The sequence below is a fragment of the Cygnus atratus genome, chromosome 2, assembly GCF_013377495.2.
Source record: "Cygnus atratus isolate AKBS03 ecotype Queensland, Australia chromosome 2, CAtr_DNAZoo_HiC_assembly, whole genome shotgun sequence".
NCBI classification, from domain to species: domain Eukaryota; kingdom Metazoa; phylum Chordata; class Aves; order Anseriformes; family Anatidae; genus Cygnus; species Cygnus atratus.
In genome coordinates this window covers 62,494,805-62,522,638 of record NC_066363.1, presented here as the reverse complement: position 1 = coordinate 62,522,638, position 27,834 = coordinate 62,494,805, and the positions used below count along the sequence as shown (strand labels likewise).

At 36.6% G+C, this 27,834-nt stretch overlaps 1 protein-coding gene across 6 annotated transcripts in view; it reads right to left on the bottom strand.

Annotated features, from left to right (window-relative positions):
- The window catches only part of BBS9 (Bardet-Biedl syndrome 9), a 322,969-nt gene that overhangs the window by 161,896 nt on the left and 133,239 nt on the right, over positions 1-27,834 (bottom strand). For all 6 annotated transcript variants that reach the window (XM_050709143.1, XM_050709144.1, XM_035552560.2 and 3 more), the window contains one exon: positions 10,617-10,799. In XM_050709143.1, the coding sequence (XP_050565100.1) occupies positions 10,617-10,799 (183 nt within the window). The remainder of the gene's footprint in view (positions 1-10,616; positions 10,800-27,834) is intronic.

Genomic DNA, 27,834 nt, shown 5'->3' with positions numbered 1-27,834 from the left:
TTATTGTTCCCTATTTAAATTCTTGTAGTACCTCAGACCCACTCACTGATAATTTGAAATTCATTGTTATTGCTTCAAATTGTGGAATTTCTCCAAAATTGCAGAGGTGAGGACAAGGAGGTTAGTGACAAATTAGATTCACGTGTTTACTTGGATATCCAACTTTCAAGCTTATTCAAGAATTAACTTTTTTTGTTGTTCCTTGAGACAGCAGCTTGGGAAAAGTCATGAATTCCTCCATTGTTGATATGGTCATGCCGTAGGATAAAATACCAGGTTTACTTTTGATGTACCAAAACTATTTTAGCTCTATCAAAGTCTCACTTCATTGGAAAAACCTGGAGAAGATGGCTGAAGAATGATGATGTCATTTTAATGTTCCTTGAATCTGAACTGGCCTGTCACTGTAATCATAAAACAAAGTGTATCACCATCTGTGCAGATATGAGAGAATACTGGTATATCATTGTTAATCTAGGAAATTGAGACACAGAACCTTATCATTAACTGAAAGAAAATAATTCCATCTGCTAATTTGTAAATCATAGTAAAACAAAAAAAATGGTGCAGATTTTTTTCTGGGATGTTTTAACAAGATGTAAGATTTACATGACATATTTTCTCATGCTACCTAGTAATATCTTTGCTAATTCGAGAAGACAGATTACACAACATGAAAATGTGTAATAAATAAATAAATAAATAAAGGTTATCTAATAATGCCAAAAAAATTATTGGGGGGGGGTGGGGGGTGGGGGGAGGAATACATAGATATTACTGCTTTTGGTTCTGAAGTTGTTGATGGGTGTTCTTGGTTCTAATTCACAATCATAATGCATCAAAGATAGGATGGTTCAGTGATTAGGTCTTGATATACCCTCTTATTAACATTTGTGACTGTCAGATATCTGAGGGAAATAATGTATTTAGCTGCATATCGTTATGGCATATGTTCAATATAAATCTAGAGCTTCATAAGATTATTGGGAGTATCTCCATCTTATTTTCTCAGAAAGTGATATGATACACTGCTGGCTTTTTTTTTTTTTTAATTCAGGTATTATAATAATTCTGCTGGCTTTTTTTTTTTAATTCAGATATTATATTAATATAGCATTGAATTATTTTTAAAGCAGTAATACAATATTCTTCATTACATAGCAAGAGTCTGCAGGTCTTTCAATTTGGATCCCAAGAGAATCCTCTCATGACAACCTGCTTCTTTAAAAGAAACATCCCAAAAGAAAGATACACTGATTTTTTTTATATATATATATATATATATATATATAAAGACTTTTTGGTGAACAACATTACCATAATCACCATAATGCAGCACTCTTGTCATTAAGCAGTTTAGATGACAACTGATCTGCACTTCTGGTATGTAGCACATATTCAGTAATTATTACTACACTAAAATATTTCAGCTTCTCTCTGTACCTGAGCTAGATAGATAACACTTCCTGAACAAAGAGAAAATTTAGATGTTCACATCACAGTATTACATAGAGAAAGATTTCTGATAACAGAAGCTCATTTAATCAATCACACAAAGGGCATGTCTCTTGGGACAACCGCAGTACTTCGCACAATATCCCAGTTAATTTTAAAGGAGAGAATACATATGCTGGAGTCAAACTAATCACATGGTTCTGCCTAGACTAATTTACACAAAGAAATAAGATAAGCCCACTGAAGTTTAACTTCAATATCTCTGAAATACAGCAGAATAAAGACACTGATAGATCAAGTTAGGTAAATTAATTCTAAAAGCGAACCTCTTATTTTTCATAATACATCTAACAGATATGTCAGATTCTCCATTAATGTAAGGTTTATACCTGGCACGAATGTTTGTTCTGAGGTTTGATACAAGGGAATATTATTAAACTAGACAAGAATACAGTGATTCTTTCTGTCCTTAAAAAGTTTACATTTCATAACACATATCAAATCCTGTATCTCAACAATTCTTTAATTTTGTGCCATCTAGGTTTTTTTGTTGCTGTTTAGAAACCATATTCTTACTAGAAGTAAGCTTTAAAAAAAAAAATCAAGAATAAAAAGCTTACATCCCCTTCTTGCAAAATCTGGAAATGACAAAATAAGATTTAGAAATACAATTGGACATAGCTGCTAGTCCTTTGAGGTGTAAAGCAAAGATGCATTGATTTTTTTAACACATAAATAGGCTTAACTGATCACACTAAACCTTTCTTTTCAAAACCAACAAGACTTTGCACTTTTTCTATTCTACCCATAGAATTCACTGTGAAAAATAAACTCAGCTACAGGCAAGAATCACTTGCCAATTGTATACCTTGCCTCCAATGAAAAGTGATTTGCTGTTTGCCATAACATAATTTTCTTACTAAATAAAATTAACTGCAGGAAGAAAATAATACACAAACATCTAGAGGAATTGTGATAGTGCTTAAAAAATGTTGAGACTACCACCTCACTCTTCAAATCATCTCTTTCCCTTAAATTACTTACCACAAATATTTGATCTTTTGTTTCTAGACCTTATAAATTTCACAAATAATCAATCCATTTGAAACCCTGCTTTTAAGGAACCACAAATAAAAGCAAAGAAAAATGGTTACCCAACAAATTGCACTACTTTAGTGGCTTTACAACTCCATGTCCTTCCCTCCACCTACTCTAACTGTCGCTGATGTAGCCTGGTCCCCCTGAAAGCAGTGGTCTGCTCAGCACTCTAACTCCCAAGTGAAAACACAAAAACAAAGAGGGCTGGAAGAAAATCCATTCCCTTACTTCTTTTATTCCCTAAGTTAAGTCACGTATACATACCCGAGCAAAAGACATTGACAGGATCCAAGCACTGTGACTCCATTTTTTAACCCCTGTACTGTACCTTTCCTGCCCACAGAGGAGTGAGAAATCTCATTTCTTCATCTTTCCCTCACTTGAGACTCTTATGTTGCCCTCAACCAAAACTAAGCTTCAGAAAGGTTGACTTTCTTTTTATCTACTGAAAATTATGATTTTTAGCAAGAAAAGCTTGAGGTTCCTTCCCTTTATTTTAGTGATTACAGGTTGAAAAGCCACTAACATTTTGTTTCCACTCTTACTGGACTTCGATACTCGACCATATTTGAACAGTCTTTCTGAATAATACTGTTAAGTGGCTTTGCTTTCAGTAAGTAAAAGACTTGTTTACTAATTTTGATTTTTTTTAAATGATAGATAGCCATCATTTAATGTATTTTTCCAATCTGGAAAGAAAGGAAACAAATTTCACATGCTTCTCGCCCTAAAATTACTTATTTTCAGATGCATTAACCATTTGGTTTCTGTACAGAAGAAGGGGAGAAAAGGGTATCTGCTATGAATTTGTCTCTTCAAACAAAATAAATAAAGAATTTGATACAACTATACGGGAATCTAGTTCCAGATTACCGCTTGTCACTGCCTAACACCTTGTGTTTTGTTTCTGCTGTTTTTTGTTTTGTTCGTTGTTTTTGGTTTGGTTTGATTGTGTCTTTTTTGGGTGGGAGGAAGGGTTGTTTGTTTGTTTAAGAGAAACAGAAAAAGTATTTACAAAAGTATTTACAAATGATAAGTTGTGCTAGCACGTTGTAAACAATATAATTTAAAATATTTCAGCCCACTTTAAAATATTTCTGTTACATAGCTGAAGATTTGCATTCCAAATATGGCTAAAAAGAACAAGGAGAGTATAGAAAATATGAGATACATAAAAAAAAATCTATTCCAGGTGTATTCTACCATGATTAAGACCCAGTTTGGTTTATACTTTAATTATAAAAATTATTGAAAAGTAACAATTTAATAGAAATTCTAAAAATTAGATCTCATGAAAACTTCTCTCCCCAACAATGTAATTATCAGCTCAAAGCTTCAACAGTTCTAAACATTAATTAACAATTTCAAGAAAAAAGTTGGATACCATTAGATTTGACAGAATTAAACCTCTTGGAATTACAGAACTAATCTTTTCTTTAATCTTGAAAACTTTCAGTCAATAAAGGATTCTTTCCCCAAATTGCAATTTTCTTGAGAACTCTGCAATAAAACCTATCTACTACCATGCATAAAACGTAGCAGACTGCCTAGCTTTTCCACATTACCAATCTTTTCTTTTTCTAGTGGTTTACATTCATATCATCTTCTTACAGAAAGCACAGAGGCTTTTGATACTAACTCTGATGACTCTTCCAAGGCACTCTGTGATTTTCTTATGACACCTTCTCTTTTTCATCATTGCCTGTAAGTGTACTTTTCTACTTTATCTATCAACACTGTAAAAAAGTAAATGTGGAGTCATTAACTTAAGTTTATTAAACTTAGATCACAGCGTCACTTAAATGCACACATTTTAACCACAGGCATGTTTTTTCCTGCCCAATTTACAACTTCAGTAGGAAATTAAGATAGAATACAGACATTTACTTGGTTGCTCTGAAGCCAAGCCTAAATGAAAGCAGATGAAAGTGTACTTTGATGATATAGTTATTATTAACAATAGCATCACAAATGTGAGGATAACAAGAAAGGGATGATTCTGAGCAATGAAAAGCATTTATGATATTACTTGGTAACACCATGAGAACTATGAAAATATTTATTCTTGAGTGAAGTTGATAGCTATGTTGATGGTTATACTGCTGCGGATCCGCCATCAGTCCTAAAATTAGAATGTTAATATTGACAGACATTTTCTCTCCTTGTAACATATTAAACAAAGAAAGTATTAATAGTTTAATAATCAGACATCTGAGCCAGTCAATCCAAACACCATGCAACTATTATATCAAAACTATCATGTAGCATGAACTCCTTGAACGCTTTAAGTTAGTCTGGATAAATTCCTTCCCTTCCAAACATGATTTTTGATTGTAAACATACACTCCATCACAAACTAATTTTTGAAAACTCCCTCAATATAACAGAGCTTGGTAAAAGGGTAATGACTGAAAAACACCCCTTTAGTAATCCAATGGTTGCCAACGCCTATTTTAAGTTAATGACAAATATGCTAGTCTTGGAAAACAGTCAGCAACTCTCCTAAGAAAAAAGAACTGTAGAATAAAATTTCTGATAAATCATTAATATTATTAGAGTGATCATAACTTCTTTTGTCTCCAAAACAATTTTGTCAGATATTTCAATAGATAATAAAACCAACATAGGACTCTAAACTGGTATACTTTTTAAAGCGTAGTTTGCACGGAATTGTAACACTATGCTCTGAAACTGACAATATACATTTCTGTATTTTGAATATGGGTTTAATTTCAGTCCTGCAATAGTAACAAAGTAGATCGGGACAAAACTACGGCTAAGTTCCTTGACAGATTAGCTCCTTATTTATCTCATCGGACAACAGCAAAGACTCAAGAAACCTCATGCAATTTCTGATGTTGTGCTTCTGACTCTTCAGTGATTCTTCCATGAATTTTACAAACAGGGAATGTCCTCATATTTCCAGTATTAAACAAATGCAACACTTTTAGTCAGTTTAAACAAAGAAATACTATTTAGATGTTAATTAGAAATTTATTGCTGGAAATAAAATGTATGACACTAAATATCTGTTACAGAATTTACATTTAAGCTATTAGAAAATGCAAGAAAAAGGGAAAAAGAAAGGTATTTTCAGAAACCTAAGGATCTAAGTCATCTAAATACAAGAGAAAAGACCAAGATTTCATTTTAAACAACTATTTTGAAAGCTTGTAGTATTTGCTTTATCTTTGTAGACAAGAAAATGAGATTTTACATGTTCTTAAAAGTTTATAGCAACAGAAAATTTATTTTGAAATAGTGACAATAGGAACTCAAAACACCTCTTTTTATTTGCTAAATATCTAACCAGAGTGGCCGAAAGGTCTAGAAAACAAGATGCAATCTTTTCTAAAAGGAACGGCATGTATGAGAATAATGTTGACGTTATGGTCAGAGAAGCATTTCTTTTTACGGTAAAAGTATATTCTAAACATTTCCCTTTGGTTAAAAAAAAAATACATTTTCATAGTTTACTGTTCACAAAGCAGAAAATATTCTGGAGAGGTACACTGCATCCAAACTGTCTTCTAACACATTCCATCCAAATAAAAATACAGCAAACTACTGTGCAGAATTGTTTGGGTAAACAAAAAAATCCTTCAGAGTACTTTCTTTCACTGCAGTTCCACTCAACTGCTTGCAAGGAAACATGAACACTAGCTAGGAGCTTCTGTCCATAAATACTGTTGGTATGTCAGATTTCCCTCTTCCCTCCCCTACTTAATTATACTTCTTAAATTACATTCAGATTTCTGTGGTTCCATAACAACTTCAATATGGCATGTATTTCAATATTTTGTAAAAGTTTCATTACCCATTTCCACCTCCAGTCATTGCTGGTTTACATTTTTCATCCTGGCTGCTCTGCAAGATGCACATCTTAACAATATTTATGTGGGGTCTTACAGCTTTAATATGGAATATTGTGAACTACTATACTGAAACCACATTGAGTTATATATTAAAGTGATATCTTGTATTATATGATACACAACAGATTTCCCCATGATTTATCAAAACGTGTCAAAAAGCAATGTGATGTCTGATAGCAAAATAAAAGGGAGTCATGCAAATAATGGTTGTTTGGGCTTTTATGAGATTGATGTGAACCTTCCTGCAATTCTATTCATAAGAATACATACACCCCAGTTGTGCAGCTTGATTTACAGGTCTAAGTGAGCCAAAAAGTCCAAAGCAAATCTCATCAAAACTGTTTTGCTTTGCCTGCTTGTCCTGGTTTCAGTTAGGACAGGATCATGGGTCAATATCATGTAAAGTACCAAAACATACTTTTTTTTCCCCGCAGTTGAAACTGTAGCTAATGTGAAGTTCACTTAGATCTTCGCACAGACTTTCCAAATGACAATAAACCATTTTAAGTGTTCAAGGTACATATTAAAATCTTAACTCACTGTACATTGCAAAAACCCTACACAGAGCAGTAAAGATAGTGTACTTAGATTTGTATACATAATTCATTTATGAAAACAGTTATTCAATATATTTTAAATTTTGAATACCTAAAAGAAACATTGAGAAGTGTAAGCACCATCACAGCTTGTTTCTCTTGTAAATTTAAATACTGTTTAAGTACTTTAATCTAGAACCCAGTGGAAAGACTATACTTGAAACTAACTGGACATTGACTCTAGTTCTTATAAGTTTAGAACATTCCTTAATTTCACTAAAGCAGTATGCTGAGCTGGGGACCTTATATCAAGACAGAATGCAGCAGTCTTTTTACATGTATATACACACATACAGACTGTTCTCCAGATTTTGCACATAATCTCACATAGTCATACCAATTACACGTGAGAAAAATTTGCAAGATACCTACACAATGTAGGACTATCTATGCATGGTTTGGAAAATAAAAGCAACTTATCTTTATATAGTACTTTATTTTGATCATTTTCACCCACTACATATACAAGTGTAAAAACACTGAAAACAAAGTATGGCCAACACTTAATTAATAGATTCAATACACCATATTACTGTGCATACATGTCTATTATGGTTATCATATTGGAATGTGTGCATGTGAATACACAGGCATGTACTTATATTACATAGCATTTGTATTAGTGTCTTTAAAAAATAGAATTATTCTGTTAGTACTAACAACTAGACAGAAGCTAAGACAAGCTAAACTTAAGCAAGAAAATCTTACTTGGCTTGATAAGGAAGGATTGGTTGAATAGGAATTAACTGCTATCACATATATGCCAACACAGTCATTGGTCACAGCCAACGTGATCACGAGGGGACCGTCCTGTTGAGCAAACTTAATTTCCTTTTATAACAAGGTCACCTACCGAGGTGACCAAGTCAATTGATGTAAATCTGAAATCTTTTTGGAATTCAGCAAAGGTTACAATACCATTTTTCATACTATCTTTCTGGACAAAATGCCCAGCATACACCTAGATAAATACATAGATAGATGAATACAATAGGTGAACAATTGGCTCAAGAGCTGGAAGGGACCCACAAGGATCATTGAGTCCAAGACAGGTCAGGCTCAAAGGGTTATGGTAAATGGAGTAACATCAAATTAGTGGTCAGTCACTAGTGGGGTTCAGCAAGGCTCCATTTAGGGGCAGTGCCCTTCAATGTTCTTATAAATGATCTGGATGCAGGACGTGAATATATATTAAGTTTGCATACAACACTAAATTAGAAAAAGCTGTTGACTCCCTTGAGGGTAGAGAGGCCTTTCAGAGACATCTTGAGGCTGGAGAGCAGCCACATGGAAAAGGATCTGAGGGTTTTGGTCGATGTCAAGTTGACTCAACGGTGTGCCCTGGCAGCCAAAAGGGCCAACCATGTCCAGCCAAAAGGGCCAACCGTGTCCTGGGGCACATCAAGCATGGCATTGCTAGCCAGCTGAGGGAAGGGACTGTCCCACTCTGATCTGTACCATTGCAGCCTCAGCTCCAGAACAGTGTGCAGTTTTGGGTGCCACAATGTGAGAAAGGCATAAAACTACTAGAGAGTGTCCAAAGGAGGGCTACAAAGATGGTGAATGATTTAGAGGGCAAGATGTATGAGGAGCAGTTGAAATCACTTGGATTGTTCAGCCCAGAGAATAATAGACTGAGCCTCATGGTGGCCTGCAGCTTCCTCACGAGGGGAATGGAGGGGCAGGCACTGAGCTCTCCTGTCTGGGGACAGCAACAGGACCCAAGGGTATGGCCTGGAGCTGCGACAGCAGAGGCTCAGGCTGGTTATTAGGGAAAGGTTCTGCACCGAGAGGGTGGTTGGGCACTGGGACAGGCTCCCCAGGGAAGCAGTAATGGCACTGAGTCTGTCAGAGTTCTAGAAGTGTTTGGAGAATACTTTCAGACATAGGGTTTGAATTTTAGGTGGTCCTGTGTGGAGCCAGGAAGCTGAAATCAATGATCCTTGTGTGTCCATTCTAACTCAGGATATTGTAAGATTCTGGGATTTTGTGGTGTGAAGATGGATACTAAGCAACTATAGATACTACCTTTACTACTATCTATGTGGATACAGATACTACCAGAAAGCAAATTCATCACTGTAGTGATATACTAATACTTATATACTAAGATATAGCAATAACTGATAATAGTACTGATTACAAGTAGTAGAAAGACACATCATGATAGTAAAAATCAGTTAATGTGACATTGGAGCAAAGCTCCAACCCCTTTTAGGAGGAAAAAATAAATAAATAAATAACACTAAAAGGCAACACGAACGCTAGGAAAAGAGAATCACACACAGTACAGGAAGCATCTCAGATGAAAGAAGCTACATTTAGTGTAAAAATCAGGCTCTTTTTATACCAATGAGACATAAGAGGGTGTAGGACACCACAACTTCAGGTAACCGAGAGAGGACAGAGGTGGCAGGCACATGTGGGAGACTCAAGGATGGGAAGTCATTTGGGGGACAGGAAATCATCATGGGAATGGGAAAGCCTGGGTAATGGGAGAAGGCATAAAGGTAACCATGCCTTAACGGGAAAAAGGCTGACAGAAAAAGTCTCCTGAACCTGGGGCAGAAGCAAATGCCTGCCAGCCTGAGAAGTGCCAGCCCAGGAGCTGTACCACAGGGTGCAGTCCTTCAGGAGCGGACTGCTCTAGCATGGGCTGCTCTTCACGGGCTGCACTTCCAGCTGTAATTCAGATCCTGCATGGGCTCTCCACATGCTGCAGCCTCCTTCAGGCTGCATCCCCTTACTCTTGCGTTGGTCCTCAACAGGCTGCAACACGGAGATCTGCTCTAACACATAACACAGGCTACAAGTGGACAGCCTAGTTCACCATGTTCCTCTCCATAGCCAGTAGTGGAACTTCTGCTCTGGCACCTGGAGCATCTCCTGCCTCCTCCTTCACTGACCTTGGTGTCTGCAAGGCTGTTTCTCTCACATTTCCTCAGTCCTGTCACCCATATGCTGTGTGCAGCATTTTGGAGTCTTTCTTAAATATGTTAGCACGGAAGTGCAACCACTGTGCATGGAAGTGCCAGCCTCGGCCAGCAGAGGTTCCCTTTTGGAGCCACCTGGAACTGGATCTTCTCTGAAACGGGGCAGCTCTTGGTCTCTTACCACAGAAGTCACCCATGTGGCCCCCACACTACTGAAATGTTGCCACATAAACCCAAAACAGATGCTGGGATATGATGTTGGTACTTGAGGCTGGGAGATGAGGCAGCAACAATGAGGCTGCAACATGACAGTGAGATGTGAGGCTGGGACATGAGGCTGCAAGCTGAATGAGTGCATTCAGAGAGCAACAGACATTTTATGGCTGGCCAGGGCCATCAGCAAGCGCAAGCATCTGTGGTGTGGCTGTGACTGCACCATTAAGCAAGGTGTTCTATGATTCTAGACTATCTTCTCATGAACCATTCTGTTACTTAGTTCTACTTTTCTAATTCGCTGTGAAATCGTACAGGTTGCATTACACACCTACTTGATCACTTCAAAGAACCATCTTCAACAAAGAGCACAGACAAACATGTAAATTTAAGCTCTTAAACTCTTTTAAATATGCATTTTTCAAGTAATTCTTAGAGATTCTTACCAGCTCTTGTGTATCTTCTGCTAATGGCAAAAATGCAGCTTCCATAATAGCAATTTGGTCAGCATTGAGTTTCTGCCACAGACTGATCAGCATAATCACCAGATGGGTGGCACTTTTCAACTTTGTGAATGCCTGGAACATATTGGCTTGATTTTTTTCTGCTGCATCTGCTAGAGCTATTACCTGCAAAAATTACAAACTTCTGTTAAGTATAATTTTTACCATCCATGAACACTCAACACTGAAATTACATTTGGCACACTCTTCTTTTTTCTGTAGAATATCCTGAGGAATTCTGTCTTCCATAAACAAAAACCACAGAGTATTAAGTGAGTTATCATTTATCTAGATTTTTCCTTTGCATACCCAAGGTAATTTCAAGTACAGATGGCAATATAATTTATCTATCTAGTACTGCAACCAATGTAGAAAGGATTCTGTTTAGTGTGTATTCTTAAGGCATTCCTGAAATTGATCCTCATCATGCCACATAACACAGGATAACCAACTAACTTTCAGGTTTATACCACACAACACTAATCCCTGTATGACCAGCAAGCCTACTGTACTAATCAAAAGCAATACATTGATTTTATTCCACTAAAAATGCAATATATTATTATTTCCACATGATAGCCATCTGTAACTTTATTAATTCCCAGATCTCTCCATGTTTTGCACTAGTTGTTTCAGCATTTATGCCAAAAAGTAAACACTATGGATCATGTTTATGACAGCAATACTGCTTTAACATAACTGCCATAGATTTTGAAAGAATTTTTAAAATAAAGTAAAATGGCAGATTCATCTCTTGTAAGATGGTAGGATAGTTTGACTGAGTACTTCAAGATGGTGGGAAAAGCAGAAAAGCTGTAATATGACATTTTACTCATTTCAGAAATAACGTCATTGTAGATAATACTGTCCACTCACAGCATTATGAACCACAGAATCACAGAATTGAAGGGGTTGGAAGGGACCTCAAGAGGTCATCAGGTCCAACCCCCCTGCCAAAGCAGGTTCCTTAGAGCAGGCTGCCCAGGTAGGCGTCCAGAGGGGTCTTGAATATCTCCAGAGAGGGAGACTCCACAACCTCCCTGGACAGCCTGTTCCATTGCTCCGTCACCCTCACCGTGAAGTTCTTTTGCATATTGGTGCGGAACTTCCTGTGCTCCATTTCATGGCCATTGCCCCTTGTCCTGTCCCCACAAACCAGTGAAAAGAGGTTGGCCAAATCCTTCTGTCTCCCACACCTCAGGTATTTATAAACATGAATAAGATCCCCCCTCAGTCTTCTTTTCTCAAGGCTGAACAGACCCAGGTCTCTCAGCCTTTCCCCATAGGTGAGATGCTCCAGGCCCCATATCGTCTTTGTGGCCCTCTGCTGGACTCTTTCTAGGAGATCCCTGTCCTTTTTGTACCAGGGAGCCCAGAACTGGCCACAGTACTCCAGGTGAGGCCTGACCAGGGCAGAGTAGAGGGGGAGGATCACCTCCCTTGACATGCTGGCCACACTCCTTTTAATGCGCGCCAGGATCGAATTGGCCCTCTTGGCCACCAGGGCACACTGCTGGCTCATGGTCAACTTGTCATCCACCAGGACCCCCAGGTCCTTCTCCTCAGAGCTCCTCTCCAACAGGTCTCCCCCCAGCCTGTACTGATACATCCGGTTGTTCCTTCCCAGGTGCAGGACTCTACACGTGCTCTTATTAAACCTCATTTGGTTTCTTCCTGCCCATCTCTCCAGCCGGTCCAGGTCTCACTGAATGGCAGCACAGCCTTCTGGCGTGTCAGTCACTCCTCCCAGCTTTGTGTCATCGGTGTACTTGCTGAGGGCAGACACTATTCCCTCATCAAGGTCGTCGATGAAGATGTTGAACAGGACCGGACCCAGCACCGACCCCTGGGGAACGCCGCTAGTCACAGGTCTCCACCCGGACTCTGCGCCACCGATCATCACCCTTTGAGCTCAGCCAGTCAGCCCAGTTCTCAACCCACCTTACTGTCTACTCATCTATACCACACTTTCGCAGCTTTTCTAGCAGGATGTCGTGGGAGACAGTATCGAAAGCCTTGCTAAAATCAAGGTAGATGACATCCACTGCTCTCCCCCCGTCTACCCAGCTGGTGATGCCATCATAGAAGGCAATGAGGTTGGATGAGCACGACTTCCCCTTGGTGAATCCATGCTGACTTCTCCTCATAACATTCTTCTCTTCCAATTGCTTGGAGATGGCATCCAGAACAAGCTGTTCCAACACCTTTCAAGGGACAGAGGTGAGACTGACTGGCCTGTAGTTTCCCGGATCTTCTTTCTTGCCCTTCTTGAAAACCGGAGTGACATTGTCTATCCTCCAGACTTCAGGCACCTCTCCTGTTCTCCAGGACCTTTCAAAGATGATAGAGAGTGGTTCAGTGATCATCTCTGCCAACTCGCTTAGCACACGTGGATGCATCCCGTCAGGGCCCATGGATTTGCGTACGTTGATCCCACTCAGATGCTCCCGAACCACTCCCTCATCAACCAGGGGGAGCTCTCCATTTCCCAGACCCTTTCTCCTCCCTCCAGGGTCCAGGGATCCTTGGGGGGGGGGTTAGTCCTTGAAGCAAAGACTGAAGCAAAGAAAGCATTCAGTATCTCCACCTTCTCGGCATCTCCCATTACCAGGACACCCCCCTCGTTCAGCAAGGGACCCACATTATCCCTAGTCTTCCTTTTACTGTTTACATACTTAAAAAGACCCTTCTTATTATCCTTTATCTCTTTTGCAAGCCTCATCTCTAGGTGGGCTTTAGCCTTCCTCATCGCGTCCATGCAGGCCCTGACAACACTTCTATACTCCTCCCAAGAGGACAGACCCTTTTTCCACATTTCATAGACCTTCCTCTTCCTTTTGATATTGTTGATGAGTTCCTTGCTCATCCACGTGGGTTTCCTGCCCCCCTTCCCCAATTTCCTACTCTTAGACGTTAAAAAGGACGTTTTTGAAAAACATTGCTAAGAATCCCTTCTTTCTTGAAACACAATGGTTAGGCATTTTTGTCACTAGTGAAAAGCAAAGACGAAAGTGATTTCAATATTCAATTGCTATAATTTCAATATGTCAACAATGGATTTGCCAGGGTACTTGTACTGAATTACTTCAACTAAAGGAAAGGAACAAGGGTTAGTGGCTTGTCCAAGGGTGGGAGCACAACTTAAGAGACCTGTTCTCTTGAATGACACCAGATCTTAGCGTTGCCCAAATAATGGCTAGCAGCAATACGCATTATCTTTGCTGTCATTTAAATCAACACAAAACACTTCCCCTGAACCACTTTCCCCTTTTTATTTATCTGCAAAATGAAGTAGTATGTGCTTGACTGGAGTTGCGAAAGGCCTCATAAATGCAGTTAAATTTTAATTAGTATTACATTATTATTATTATTATATTTAATTAGTATTACAACAGAATTTACATAGTAAAATTTGCAGAGCTGGATCCATTAACATTTGGCAACAGTAAGAAAATGAAAATACTATACAATGCAATCTCAGCCTGGAAACGAAGCCAACCAGCTGTTAGCATTTGGTGGAGGACAACTATTTTTAAATCTGCAACACTGGCATTAGAGATGTGTGTGTTCCCTCAAAGTTCCCATGTGACTGGGAAGATAAAGGCAACAGAGAATTTCAGGGAACTATAAATATGAGGCATTTCAAACAAAATGTGTTGATAGCTTTTGTTTTGGATTGTAAAATGTAGCATTTCCAAATAAAATGGAGAACCCACAGGACACTTATGAATCCAAACACTACATAAATCAGAGCTGAATAACAAGAAGGGAAAACAAAATACCACCTAGCCATACTTAGGTGAAGTGGGAAATTAATCCCTAACAGTGAAAAACCATGTAACATACATCGCTTGAAGGAAAGCAATAGTATCACAGCCATGAGTCACCTGATGCAAACATGCCTGCATTATTTTTGCTCAGATGAAAAACCTGGTGCTCTGTCTACCTCATGTTCTAGATGAGGTGCAGTTCCACAGTATGCTTGCTTTTCAGCAGTTAAGGGTGACAAAGCCGTGTGACAAATGCACCACTGCACAGTACCCTACATGAAGTTGTAACTGATCACTGTAACCGTTAATTGTGTGCATTAATCAGCTCAATCTTCCACAGAAGACAAACAGCAAGAGCAGACAATCTCTGAACAATAAATTCAGAATTCTTGGAATTTGGAATAAAGGCAAGCTAAATGTATCCTCCTTTTGGATAAAACTCAGCTAATATCAGTAAGGCTAAAGGCAAATATCATTATGCTTGTGTGACAACTACCTGAACACCGCTAACACAAGAGGAAAAGGATACCTTCTAGACTGAGTCACTCATGAATTCCCAGATCATCTCTCACTCTGTCCTACACTTAAAACTTATATTGTACTGTATACCTCAAAAGCATAAATAAAAGTTACTACACGGTGTTTTACTTCAGGTAGTCTTCAGAATTTGCTTTCTTTCTATTTTAGTAATTATAAACAAAGGAGATGCTCACCTTTTGATAGGCTATAAAACAAATATGTCCCAGTACTCCCAAACAACACCTAATACAAAAAAAAAACCTAAGTTGTTTTCAAAGCAGCTTCATAAAAAAACAAACAAACAAAAAAAAAACACCATACACACCAGAAAGAACAACTGTCAAAAAATATCTTTGGCATGAATTTTTACAGTTCAATCTGTTTAGTTAACATTTATTTTATTATCTTTGTAAATAGATCTATTAAAAATAAAAAGAAAAAAAGAAAGAAAGGGAAAGGGGAAAGGAAATCTCTCCCTGTGTGTCTCACTTCTTCATGGGTTAGGTATAGAAATATATTGCAATTGGTGGTCCCAACTGTAATTTAATGGCAAAGATTTTAGTCCAACTAAAAATTATCAAGTAACAAGTCTGTCTATATTGCATAAGCCCTATCATTGCTTAATAGACTTTTTCCTTTTCCTTTTTTCTTAAAAACACAAAGTTGTCAAACAAAAAGAAAGCTAAAAAGCTAAAAGACAAACTTCTTTCTTAAAGTACGGAAAGATTGAAAGGTGGCTGAAAAAAAAAAAGACCTAAGAGGTATAAAAATGTCTTGAAAGTACAGTATTTAATATATATCTTTACAACTGATCAAAAGTTGTTTTTCATTTGCACCCTTTTTTGCTTAAATTTTTCTTACCAAATTCTCACTCTGTTTCAATACAACCATCTACAGCAAAGGACAGTTAAAAAGTTATTAATAGAAGTATGCTGTTAAATGGAAAGAGAGAACTAGGCAAGAACTAGTCCCTAAATTAACATCATACTTTTAAAATATTTTTATTAAATTTCATATTCACAGTTGGAAAAAGGTAGGCCTGAAATCCAGAAGCCTTTCTATGAGCTCTTGAGAACTTCACCCACCAACGCTATTAGCAAGATTCAATTACAGTAACTTCCAAGTGCAGAGCATTTCTCATGTTTTCAGCATAAAGTGCTCAAGCAGAAGGACTTCTTTCCATTCTTATTTCATTGCTAAGACAACCTTATAAGATGACAAAGCATTTGCAAAGTTTAAATTAAATTGAATGGTGATTCAAGTTTTTCAAATAAATAAATTAATCCAATATTAGTGCAGTGTTTAACATCCAGCAGTAACTCTTCAAAATTAGTAATCCCATTTGAAAAAGTCTTGCAACATACCCCCTCTTTTATATACAGACAAGTTCCTTGAAGCAATAATGAACATAACTCTCCCACAATCATTCCAATAATATGAAAAAATATATATATATAGAAATACAATTCCAAAAATACAAAAGGCCTTATTAGCTGGCTCTGAAATCTAAGAAAACTTAAAAAAAAAAAAAAAAAAAAAAAAAAGTAAAGGGTAAGAAATGAGCATGACGTTTCACACAATTTTCTTTTGAGTGGGTAGTATATTTTCTTGGAGACCTGAACACCATAGGGACTGAAGACTCTCACAGGTTTTATGCCAGATTTCAAAATGGAGAACAGGAAATATGACTGACAATTTGTTTTTCTTTTTGAAAACAGCCAAGAAAAACATAACTGTTCACCACTGGTGAAGCTTTAGCCAACTGCTCTTATTCTCATTTATTTCTATCTCACAGGGTTCAGCTTCTAGCAAATTTGAAGCATCTTCAGCATTTTCAGCAGAAATCAGGTTTGAAGACAGCAGAGATTTGGCATTTAAGGAAAACAGGATATCTTTACATTTCATACATCGTACTGAGGAGGGTCTTCTATGCAAAATTTGTTAAAACAGGAAAAATAGCACCAAAAGTGTAATTATTTTGAAATTGACACAGGGGTGATGAATTATCAACACAATTACCATGTAGTAAACTAATCCACAGTAAACTAATCCATAACTATATTAAAGCTTCTATATCTAGCTTTAGAAGAAGGTTATTTTGTAGTAAGGAAGAGTTATTCAAGCAAAAACAGTGATCACAAGCTCACTGGTCTCTTCTGACAATTGTTCTAAATTTAATATGGAATTATTTATTATAAGGTACATAATTGATCCAACCTCTTCCAACTATTTTTTAAATAAAAGTAGATCCTCATAAAATAAGACTTCAATGCATATAATGCATAAAAACCAAAGCTGAATTCCCAAGATGACTACTTGGATATTCCTATTGTAACTGGACATTTAGTACTATTCTACTACACCGTTTTCTAGGTACTTTTTTTTTATTAAAAAAAAAAGAAAAAGGAAATAAAATTCAGCAGCTAAAACTAAAACAAGACCTAACAGAATATTTGTCTTGTGGTTTTAAGAGGTCTCCATCACATATCTTAGTTCACATGGAACAAGCCAGCATTTAAAGTCCTCTTTTTTTTTCCCCTCTTACAAGCCCTTTTGTTACCAGATGTTAAGCAGTCATATACCAAAGCTAAGGCACCAGCAAAGCAAACCTTTAGAATGGATACGACAACATGATAGCAATCACATCAGTTTAATTAATAAAATCCTGAATATCCCTTATTCTGGGAGAAAACTATTTTCTTGCAGGCAATTCTCACAGCAGTTTACAAAGTAACCAAGTGCTGATTAGCAGACCATCTCACTCAATGAGCATTGTGCACGCAGCTTTTGACAAGTGACCAAAGCTTTACGGAATGCAGGCAAAGATATCTATGTCAGACAGTGATCTTTATCAAGCACTCTGTCACCAGAAGGAATAACCATGTCACTCCCACAAGGGAGCACTTTACCATTGCAGCATTCCCACAGCACCGCAGTGCGTATGTCAGAGTGTGCATTAGGATCGAGTACCTCAGACCACAATTATCCCACACAGATATGAATGTCCCTGCTAGCACTAACCATGACCAAAGTTTTTGAAACTGTGACTTAGCCCCACCATGATGACAACAAAGCATCAGTTCACATAGGCACCAAATATTGGACTTCCAAGTGAAGCCCAGCAACCCTGATCTGCAAAGAGAGTAGAGAGATGAAAGAGGTACATTATGAGCCATGGCTAGTTATCTGGATGCACTCAGCTACCCTGCAAAATGAGCATGAAATTACTGATCATCACAAGTAGTTACTACAGTGATCTGGAAACTATAACTCATGTTAATTAAATACTCAAGATTGCAGGGGAAGTTGTTTGTTGTTATTTGTGTGTGTTTGTTGTTTCCTTCTATGTTAAATCTCCAACAGAATTATCACTAACAGCTCTACCGAACCTTTTTCTTACCTGGAACCTGCCAAGTAGCAGTATCATCTACAAGCACAACACAGGTTACAGATTAAGACAACTCAAACATTCTTTGAAAGCCAAATGCATGTACTGTTTATATTCAGAGTCCTCTTTTGAGTCTTCACATATAATAAAGCTGAGATATAATACCTCATTTTAGGAATTGGTGACAATGATGTTAATAAGGACATAAAGAAGCTATCTTTTCAACTATGCAAAGACATAACTGTATGACTGTGGACAATTCAAAATAGGAAAAAAGACTTTAACCTTCTTTTTTTCCTCTTTAGAAAACTCAGTAAGACAGACTATAATTTTGTCTTCACAAGTTTATATTTCCCCAGCTTTTATCTGTACCAGTATACTCCATTTTTACCAGAAAGTTTTCTGAAGTTTATTGCAAAACATTTGGTGGGTTCACAACCCCAGCCACCTGAGTACAGTAAAAAAAAAGGTACTTGATTGTTAATACGTTTAAAAACAAATTAAAACCCTGATGAATCAATAACACCTTACTCCACAGGAAATCTCTATTTTTACTGGATAAAGTATCTAGACAAGCATTGCTAGCAAAATCCAAGCATGAAGGAAGACTTGGTTACCTCTACATTAGAGAAGGTTACGATCTAATTAAATAGAGCATATTCATATTCCCCTGGGACTAAACATGTTGCTCTTCATATAAAAATTAATGTTGAAAAATTTTCTATATTAACAATACATCACTTTGTTGCATCACTTTTGCCAGTTTACAGGTTTTATTTAAGCACTTAGCATTTTATACTGCTACCCATCGTTATCTAAGCTTCCTTGTTTAAATCCACAGTAACAGAAAAGAAGAATTCCAGTATTTCTTCTGCCTAAATTAAGTTTAATTACTAAAGTATTTAAACTTGATTACTTGATTTTTCTCTCTTTGCTTGATTTTTTTAAAAGGGGTTTAGTGCTTTAAAAGCCAGATAAATTAGTATGGTTTATAAGAACACAGAAAAAAACTATTTAAATACCTAACACCTCACCTGTTCCTGGTAGTCTATCCACAGGTAAATATTGCAGCCCATTTTTTCAGATGGGGAAAAAAAATATTTCATGAAGGAATGCTATAAACATAGCATATTCCAAAATGTATATGATACTTTCCAACACATTTAGAAGCCAATTCTACACTGTAAATCCAAATTTAGAAGGGGAGTTATAAAATTAGTAGCTTATTTGAGCAAAATATCATCTGGTACAAATTACTCAAAACCCCAAGAAGCCAATGAGTTACAATGCATCCTTTACTTACCCCTTCAAAACAAAAGTTCCATTTAAGCATAGCGATGTGCCAAATAACACACAGATATGTCAAAGAATCACTGATAGTCAATGAACATTGAAGAGAGTTTCACTGAGAAGCTGTGGTTGAACTGGCAGCAGTGTATTAAAAAAAATACAGCCAAGCATTAGCTAAATGGAGATAGAGAGATGGAGAGCTTGGTTTGTATCACCAAATATATGGTATTAAGTAAAGATTAAAAAAATATTTTACAACAAAGAAACAAACTTTACACAGCAAAACCTCATGTTTAGTATATTAAAATAAGCTGTGAACCAAAGCAAATGGTTTAAAAAAAAACTAACAAGGGCCTCTGCCTGCAAGTTTTTCATTTTATTTCAGTCCAATGGGACCTGTGGATGGCCAGGAAATCAAAAGAGACCCATTAGGTCCTACTTCTGCAAAAATTCACATACAGTGAAGCTCAGTGGACAAAATCAAAGCTTACTAAGGCTAGTGGGAATGCTGCATTGATCTAGTAAGGGCAGGATTTCATCCTTTTAAAGGGGACTACTACTCAGCATGATTAGCCACATACACCCAGAGGAAAAAAAAGTTTGCGGAATCTTAGATATCAAAGAAGTTTTAGAAATCTAGATAATACAATAATTTTGAATAAATCCAGAAATTGTCGTTGCTTGTCTAAGCAACACAGTAAATCAAGTATCTCTCTCCTAAATCAGGTTTGCCTCACGCTTATGTTTTATTGTAAAAATTAAAAACAAGAAACCTGCTGTTGACAAATCTTAGAAAGATTAATAAAAACAAATCCAATTAACACATAATATAGATATTTTTCTATTTGTATAGACAAATGCAAAGCAATTCCAGCAAATTATGTTCTCAACACCTTTAAAGATAAAAGTATTAATAGCAAACAAATCATCAAGCCTGTCAAGACAGTGAAATACCAAGCTAAATTACAATACATTATATTTTCCCACACAATCCCACTTCTGATTTTGGCACTTCTGCTTTATACTGAAAAACCTGAGGAAGTTTCCAAAATTCCCCATCCAGGTAGGCTCACATATAATTTAAAGTGATCAGAAAATATTGCAGTTGCTATCACAGTGCCTAGAAATAACAGTGAGACTCAGAATGATTAAAATATAAGACTACACTGGAAACCAATTCTAAACATAGCAATCAAAGGAAAAGGATGGTGGGCTAATTAGAAGCTCAAACTCTTAACTACAACACTAATTTCATGACATTGCTCAATAACACAAATTATTTTCTATTTTGAGACACTTTATAGGATTTCTCTTTTAGCACAATCTTGATAACATGTGCCACATAGAACGTTTGGAGATAAAACAAGCTTCTCAAGTCAAAGTGCAAAGGTCCCAAAACATGCGAATCACTTGTCTGAATACCTTGTCTTTGAATTAAAAATTTTCTGTACTTTATTCTACTTTTTGTTATTGTTCTGAAAGAAGCACAACCATTTCAAAACATAGGAACATTACAATAAAGTTCGTGTTTTGTAAAACTCAGGCCAAAGAACGATCTGTATTAAACTTGAACAGAATTCAATAGGACTGGAGTCATTTACTAGAAAAAAAAAAAGATCATTTCAAAACAGACTTTTAGTGAAAGCAAAAATTTAGTGTGTGTGCAACGTGCCGAAATAGTAAGCTTCAGACACACTAGATTCTTACGTTCCTCCACAGATGAAGCATAGCACAGACCACAATAATGCTTGCTCCACAATACCCAGAAATTAACTTCTGTGATCTTCTGAGATGCATCCCATTTCATACAATATTTGAGTCCTATGCCAGTAGTTATTTCCATAAATGTACAATAATTTTTAGTGATGTAGATTTCATTTTCAGGTATCAAGACTGGGAATGAGTATCAATGGACAAAAAGTACCTTACCGTCAGGCCAAACAGATGGTAGTTACTTGGATGAGTAACAAAGAAACAAAGTGGTTATCATATCCCTAAAATCCTCCATCTACATAAGAAAAGAAAGAAAAGAGAAAAAAGGAACCATGTGAAGTAACATTATGGTCCATTCAATGTCAGCTGTCCAGGTGGCTGTCAAAATAACACAGTTTTAGGTCACCGAATTCATTGTGCTGTGGATAACGGCCAATCAAATGATGCCCATTCTTCTGCACACCTGGAACCGCACATTCTTTCTAACTCTTGTCAAACTGAGGAATTAAGAACATTCCCACCTAAAATACCCCGCTAATTCACAGGAACAAAGCCTACAGGAAGAAAATCATTTTTCTTTATATGCACACCTGCCTCTAGCCACACAATAAACAGTGCCACTGAAATCTAGGAGTTAAAAAATAAATAAATAAAACAAGCAAATGCTCATCCCACAAATTGGCTTATCTTACATTCAAATTAAGACAAGTTGCAAAGCTAGTAATTATTTTAATATGTAAAAGTGACTTTACAACAGTATTATTCTAATGGAATGTCTCACCACAGGCTATAGATTGGTGTCCAACAAAAAAAGTGTCAGCATTATATATGCACATACATATTTGCAGGACTAGAGCTTTATAATTCATCATACCATTTCTGTGTCATTCTCCCATTGCACCTCTAAATATATTTAAGGTTATATGGAACCCTAATATTCAGTTCCCAATACAGTATTTAATGACATTTATAATCTCTTAATCTTTGAGAAATGTTATTAACTGTTCAAAGTTGATAGTACAAGCAAACATCTTTCACCCAGGTTTTTGGAAATTTTCAGAATTATTTTCAGCAGAGCATCAGCTAACTGTACTCATATCCTACGTTCTTCCACTTTTCCTTAAAATAGGTCAAAAATAGAAGAGCTTACAAACAGATAAAGGAAATTCGTTCCAATATCAGCTTAGCGCCAATTCTCCACTGAAAGAACACCTGTTTGACAAACTTGCCACTTTTTGGAGATAAAAACATTGTTTACCTAGCCTCACTATCTACATACCCTGGTATACTACAGAAAAGCAAGACAGTTCAGGTCACCTAGGCCTTAAAAGGGGGGAACAATCTCTCTCACCTTCAAAAGAGCTTTTGAGGTACCTCAGAAAGGTTCAAAGTTTAATTCAGCACTACTTCCTAGAAGAGAGCCATTTCTTTGGAGGAAGAAAAAAAAGCATAAAACAGCCTACCATCAAATGCACTGAAATTAACACATTTAATATTGCAACCTTCCATATGCAAATTTCTCAGTCCTTGACTTCTCCTTTATTCTAACAGGCAACTGAGTCTGTCAAGGACGTGGAACAAAAGATGCATAAGGTCATTTTAAAATCCTACTGACCTAGACTAAGATTCCCACTGGGGCTGTAGGAGAGCAGAGGAAAGAGCGAGTGTCAGGTGCGTGTGCTTCGGTGTCTGAAATGTGATGATAGACCTTGCATCCTTCTCTGTTTTAAATCTAGGAAAAAAATAATCTCCTCACCATATGAGCAAAAGTTCTAATGCATAATATTTGGATTAACCAATAGTACCCTCTATTATGTAGAAGAGGAAAGAGATCATTTTTCAAGGCTAATATATAACCACACGCAAACACACCCCACTAAATTAGCAACAAATGGTCTTACTGATTTTGGCCAAGATAGGCTTCCTAATAAGATTTTCCTTTCAAAAAAAAAAAAAAAAAGCTCAATTTAAACACTTATCTTGTTCCCTGATGTAATACAGCTGAAGTTCATGCTCTGGTTCAGTCAAATCTAATAGTTTTAACTTAGTTTCATCCATTACTGGTCATAACAAGATGTATTCAAAAGGGTATTTATGTTTGCTTTATTCTATTGCATAAAGTTAGGAAAACACATCTGGGTAGCATATATTCTAGCCACACTGTGGACCAAAAATCTAGATAAACGTTTTGTCTGAAAGGATGACTACATAAATTGGCCAAATTTCAGAACAAATTCACTCTGATGTTTCAAGTTGGTGGAGCTCAGAAACATGACCTAAAAGATACAGTTACATCCTCTGAAAGAGTAGCAACCCTCTCTTCCTTTAGTGTCTGCTGAGAAAAAATGAGAAGCATTCCTTGGGAGTGATGGCGGAATTTAAAGTGAATGAAATGGTAAGAACCTGAGGAAAAACATTTCCCTATTTCAGCTCCTATTCATAACTTTTTCAGGACAATCTCCAGTGCTTGCCTCCACCTTTACCAAAACTGCCTTGGAGTCTGATTAGGGAACTGTAGAGAAGGATGGTATTCAAGATTCACAATGTGGGTGTCCACAGCAGAAGTCAAATTGCATGGATAGGTTCTCTGTAACTAATGTCCTCATAGCAATGCTGATCAACATGTCAAAAATTAATAAATGATGAAATACATAAGTAGATAAATCTTTGTATCAGGTGCAGAAAAAACTTAATGAGCTCAATATACCACGTAAGAAAGCAGACAGCTGATGCTTTGTTAAATGATAGGACTGGAGAGAATTACTAAGCACCATTCCTGTGGGAAGAAGTACTAAAGAAAACCCAATGTGTAATGAGAATATGAACCAAACATTACACTCTTCTTTAAATGGAAAAACCCTAAGGGAAAATATAAAAGAAAAACAGTTTCCCAAAGGAAATAACGCCATTGCAAAGCTTGCCCTTAAAGGAACTAGAGGAAGAAATGCCTGCTACTCTCATGGGACAAAGAAACTATGAAGAACCAGAAAAAATACGAAGCCTTGCTTTCTTTTGGAACAAATACAGGAATAAAGCTGTTCAAAAACAGAGTGAGAGATCCACAAAAACCTTAGGATCCTGTAAGATGAGGGGTTAGTCTCCCTTATTTTTCTCTGTAATCTCTGGAGAGACCACAGCTTTTTCTTTTTTTTTTTTTTTCCCCCCACCCTCCTCTGGGCAAGATGTCACTCCTCTGGGCAAAGTCACTGCCTTTGACTCATGAAGACCCTCTGTAGTTATCGGAGGGAAAAGGAACTCCAACAGCCATAGAAGAAAATTGCATTTGCAATTAGCTTATGCTTTGCTCATCCACAGCATGACAAATCAAAAGCCACCTATTCAAGAGAGATATTTAGATGAGTTTTAACAGTAAATATTGTAATAAAACATATCATATGAGAAACTGCGTCAAAGGATCATTTCATCACATTAGAGTCAATCTTCATTAACAACAAATAAATGCCTTTACCTTAATTTTATTGACATAAGCTGTTGAACAACAGAATTCAAGCAAGATGTTGCCATATGCTGGAGTACTCCAGGTTAGAGGTATTCTTGCATCTCTCCATATCATTTATCAGGACTCTCTCAAAATTTATCCCTCCTCTACCATGTTTACCCTTTCTCTTCCTTAAAAGCAGCTATAACAATTGGAGGACGTTACAAGTTTTTTTGTGTGTGGTTTGTTTTTGGGGTTTTTTTTGGTCATATCAGCTATCCTTAGGCAGTACAGCATTTGTGTGCATGTGTTCTTTAAGTACTAATGAGACAGGCCAAGAGCAAAATTTTTGCAATACATTGGCTTATGAATGGCTTTTTTTCCAGTGTTCACAATACCTCAAGACAAAAGTCAAGCATAAAGAACATCCAATTTCATATAATTAGAATGATTTTTCAGATTTCCATTAAAACAGAAGTACTGAATTTAATGGAGATTTTTTAAAAATAGTAACTCAACACTGCAGTAAGCATTAAAGGATCTTGTTTCAACTTTTTATATTTACAAATCAACTAAGCATAGTAATTTACATATTGGTAATTTCCTACACACACACACACACACTGTTTATCCTGTGCAAGGGGCACTTCCTCCAGCTTTTCTTTATTATTTGGAATTATCTCCATTACTTCTTGCGTGGAAGTGCTTCAGTTAAAGGCACAGGTTCTTTCTCACATCATAGACTTTGCTGTAACAAGGATAACTATAAGCACACTGAGGTTTCTCAACTAGCAGTTTGCCCTTCTCAATATACAGTCAGTTGGCAAAGCTTTAACAAGCACTTCACAGCAATAGAGAAAACTGGTCATTATGATCAGCATGTTACTTGCTGGATTACCATTCCTCATTTAAGTACAATGACTGAAATGTCAAAGTCACATGCTAGGTGAAGGGATTTAAAAAAAATAAAAATCACCCGTTGCTAGTTTGCATTCTTAAGTCACACGCATCAAAAATCTCCCTTTCCTTCAAAAGTACGCATCCAGAAAGCAGCTTTATTCTGTAGTAGAAGATAAAACCATCCCCAAGAATGTCAGGCTACTTAGCACTAATTTGTGACTAAGCCACGTAAGACAACAGAATACAGCAATAGAATAACCACACCACATTAATCAGCCTTCCCCAGATTTGTTCTGTGCGTTGCAGGCATACATCATATAATTCCTTAAGATCAAATACAAAGCTATCCACGATACAGTTAGTTCCATCTTCCACAACTCCCGCTTAGCCAGCAGAATCTCTCTCCTTGTAATGTCTCCTTGTAAATGACTGCAGACCCTTCCTCCCTGCAGACCCTTCCTCCCTTTAACCACTTCTCTTGAAAGACAATAGCTGCCTTTTGAGTTGCGTAAACATCAAGGCCTGAATCCTAAGGGTCAAGATTTTGCAAGCAAAGGCATGACATCCAGAGTAAGCTGGAAAATGAGGATAGGAATAAAATAACAGTTAAAAGTTTGTTACGTACTGGTATTCACCATAACTTTTTTTCTTCCACATAGTAGCACATTATTAAAGACACAAAATCTCCAGCACTTTCCCTTTCTGTGAACAGTAAGATATTTAAATCTGCAGAAGCGGCCAAGAAAGTGGTCCAATCTAAATTAACTACAGCCATTTTAATTCCCTTAAGAACAAAATTTTAGTATATTTAGTTTTGGATTTGTGATCTATACTGCTTAAAAGTTAAATAATTCTGGCTATAAATGAAAGCTTTACCTAGAAAGTTCCAAGAAAATTTCTCTTCCTATTGAAATGAGCAAACTGTAGCCTATATACGCTTTTATGTAAAATACAAATTTAAAAAAAAAAAAAGAAAGAAAAAAGACAATCCCCAAAGCAAATAAATACCCCTTATTTAGGGGTGCAGGTGGTTACTTCAACTGACGTGAAAACAGACAATATACAAACACCATACCATCCTGTTATTTTCTATGCCTCATACAAGACATATATTCCTAACATTAAAAAAGCTTCAGTTAAACAGTGTTTTGTGACAAGTGATTTTAGAATGTTGTAAAAATTATTATTCTGCTTGAACTATAAGTTTTATCACAGGCAACAGTACACCGGGTTCAAATAGCAAGCAAGATTTGAAAGAGAACACCATGCATGGTAGACAACTAAAATATGCATCTGTACTATAACAGAAGTATTAACAAGAAAGACTTAAAAATTGCTGCTTAGGACATGCCTTACAGCTTCTAGCAACGAAAACTCACAGTGCTTATGTGCTGCGTTACACACAAAAAGGCTTACATGTTAATTACAGTTATTGCTTCAGAAAGTCTTACTGATGTGGTTACCATTAGTGTAAAATAGAAAACAAGTTTGGGGGAAGAAAAAATCACTGTATCCTGCAATCATATTTTCTGGTATGTCGTGAACACTGTAAAATTAATTAACTTTAAATAAGTTTCTTAAATGCAATATACATAGATTAAACTTCATATTCACATTTTTTTTCAGAAATTTAAAACACTGGGGTTTAGTCCACAGTTTTTCTATAATAAATCATCTGTGAAAATGTAATATTGGCCAACTATTAAAGAAAATGGCTGTGCATAAGGAAAAATCCTGCTTTTATTAAAGTCAAAGAAAGCTTTGTCATTGACTTCACGAAATCTGAGATTTTACACAACGAAAAATTAAGTGCAAAATGTAAACTAGTAAGATATGTTTCCACCAGTGTATAATTATAGTTATTCTTAAATTGCTGTTTACTGTGTGTGATTAAAATATATTCATAACAAAAAATAATCATAGAAACACAAAGGAGAACTAAAACAAACCTGAACTTTAGTAGAGTCACCCCGATGTGATGCTTCACTTGATAAAAAGTAGGTGCATATTAATACGCACACACCCCAAGTTAATATTCAGCATTTTCAACATTTGAACATCACTACCATTATCAGGAGTTGTTATCAGAGTACTGATAGACAAAATCCCTTTCACAATGGCAAGGAGGTACTTCTGCCAGTA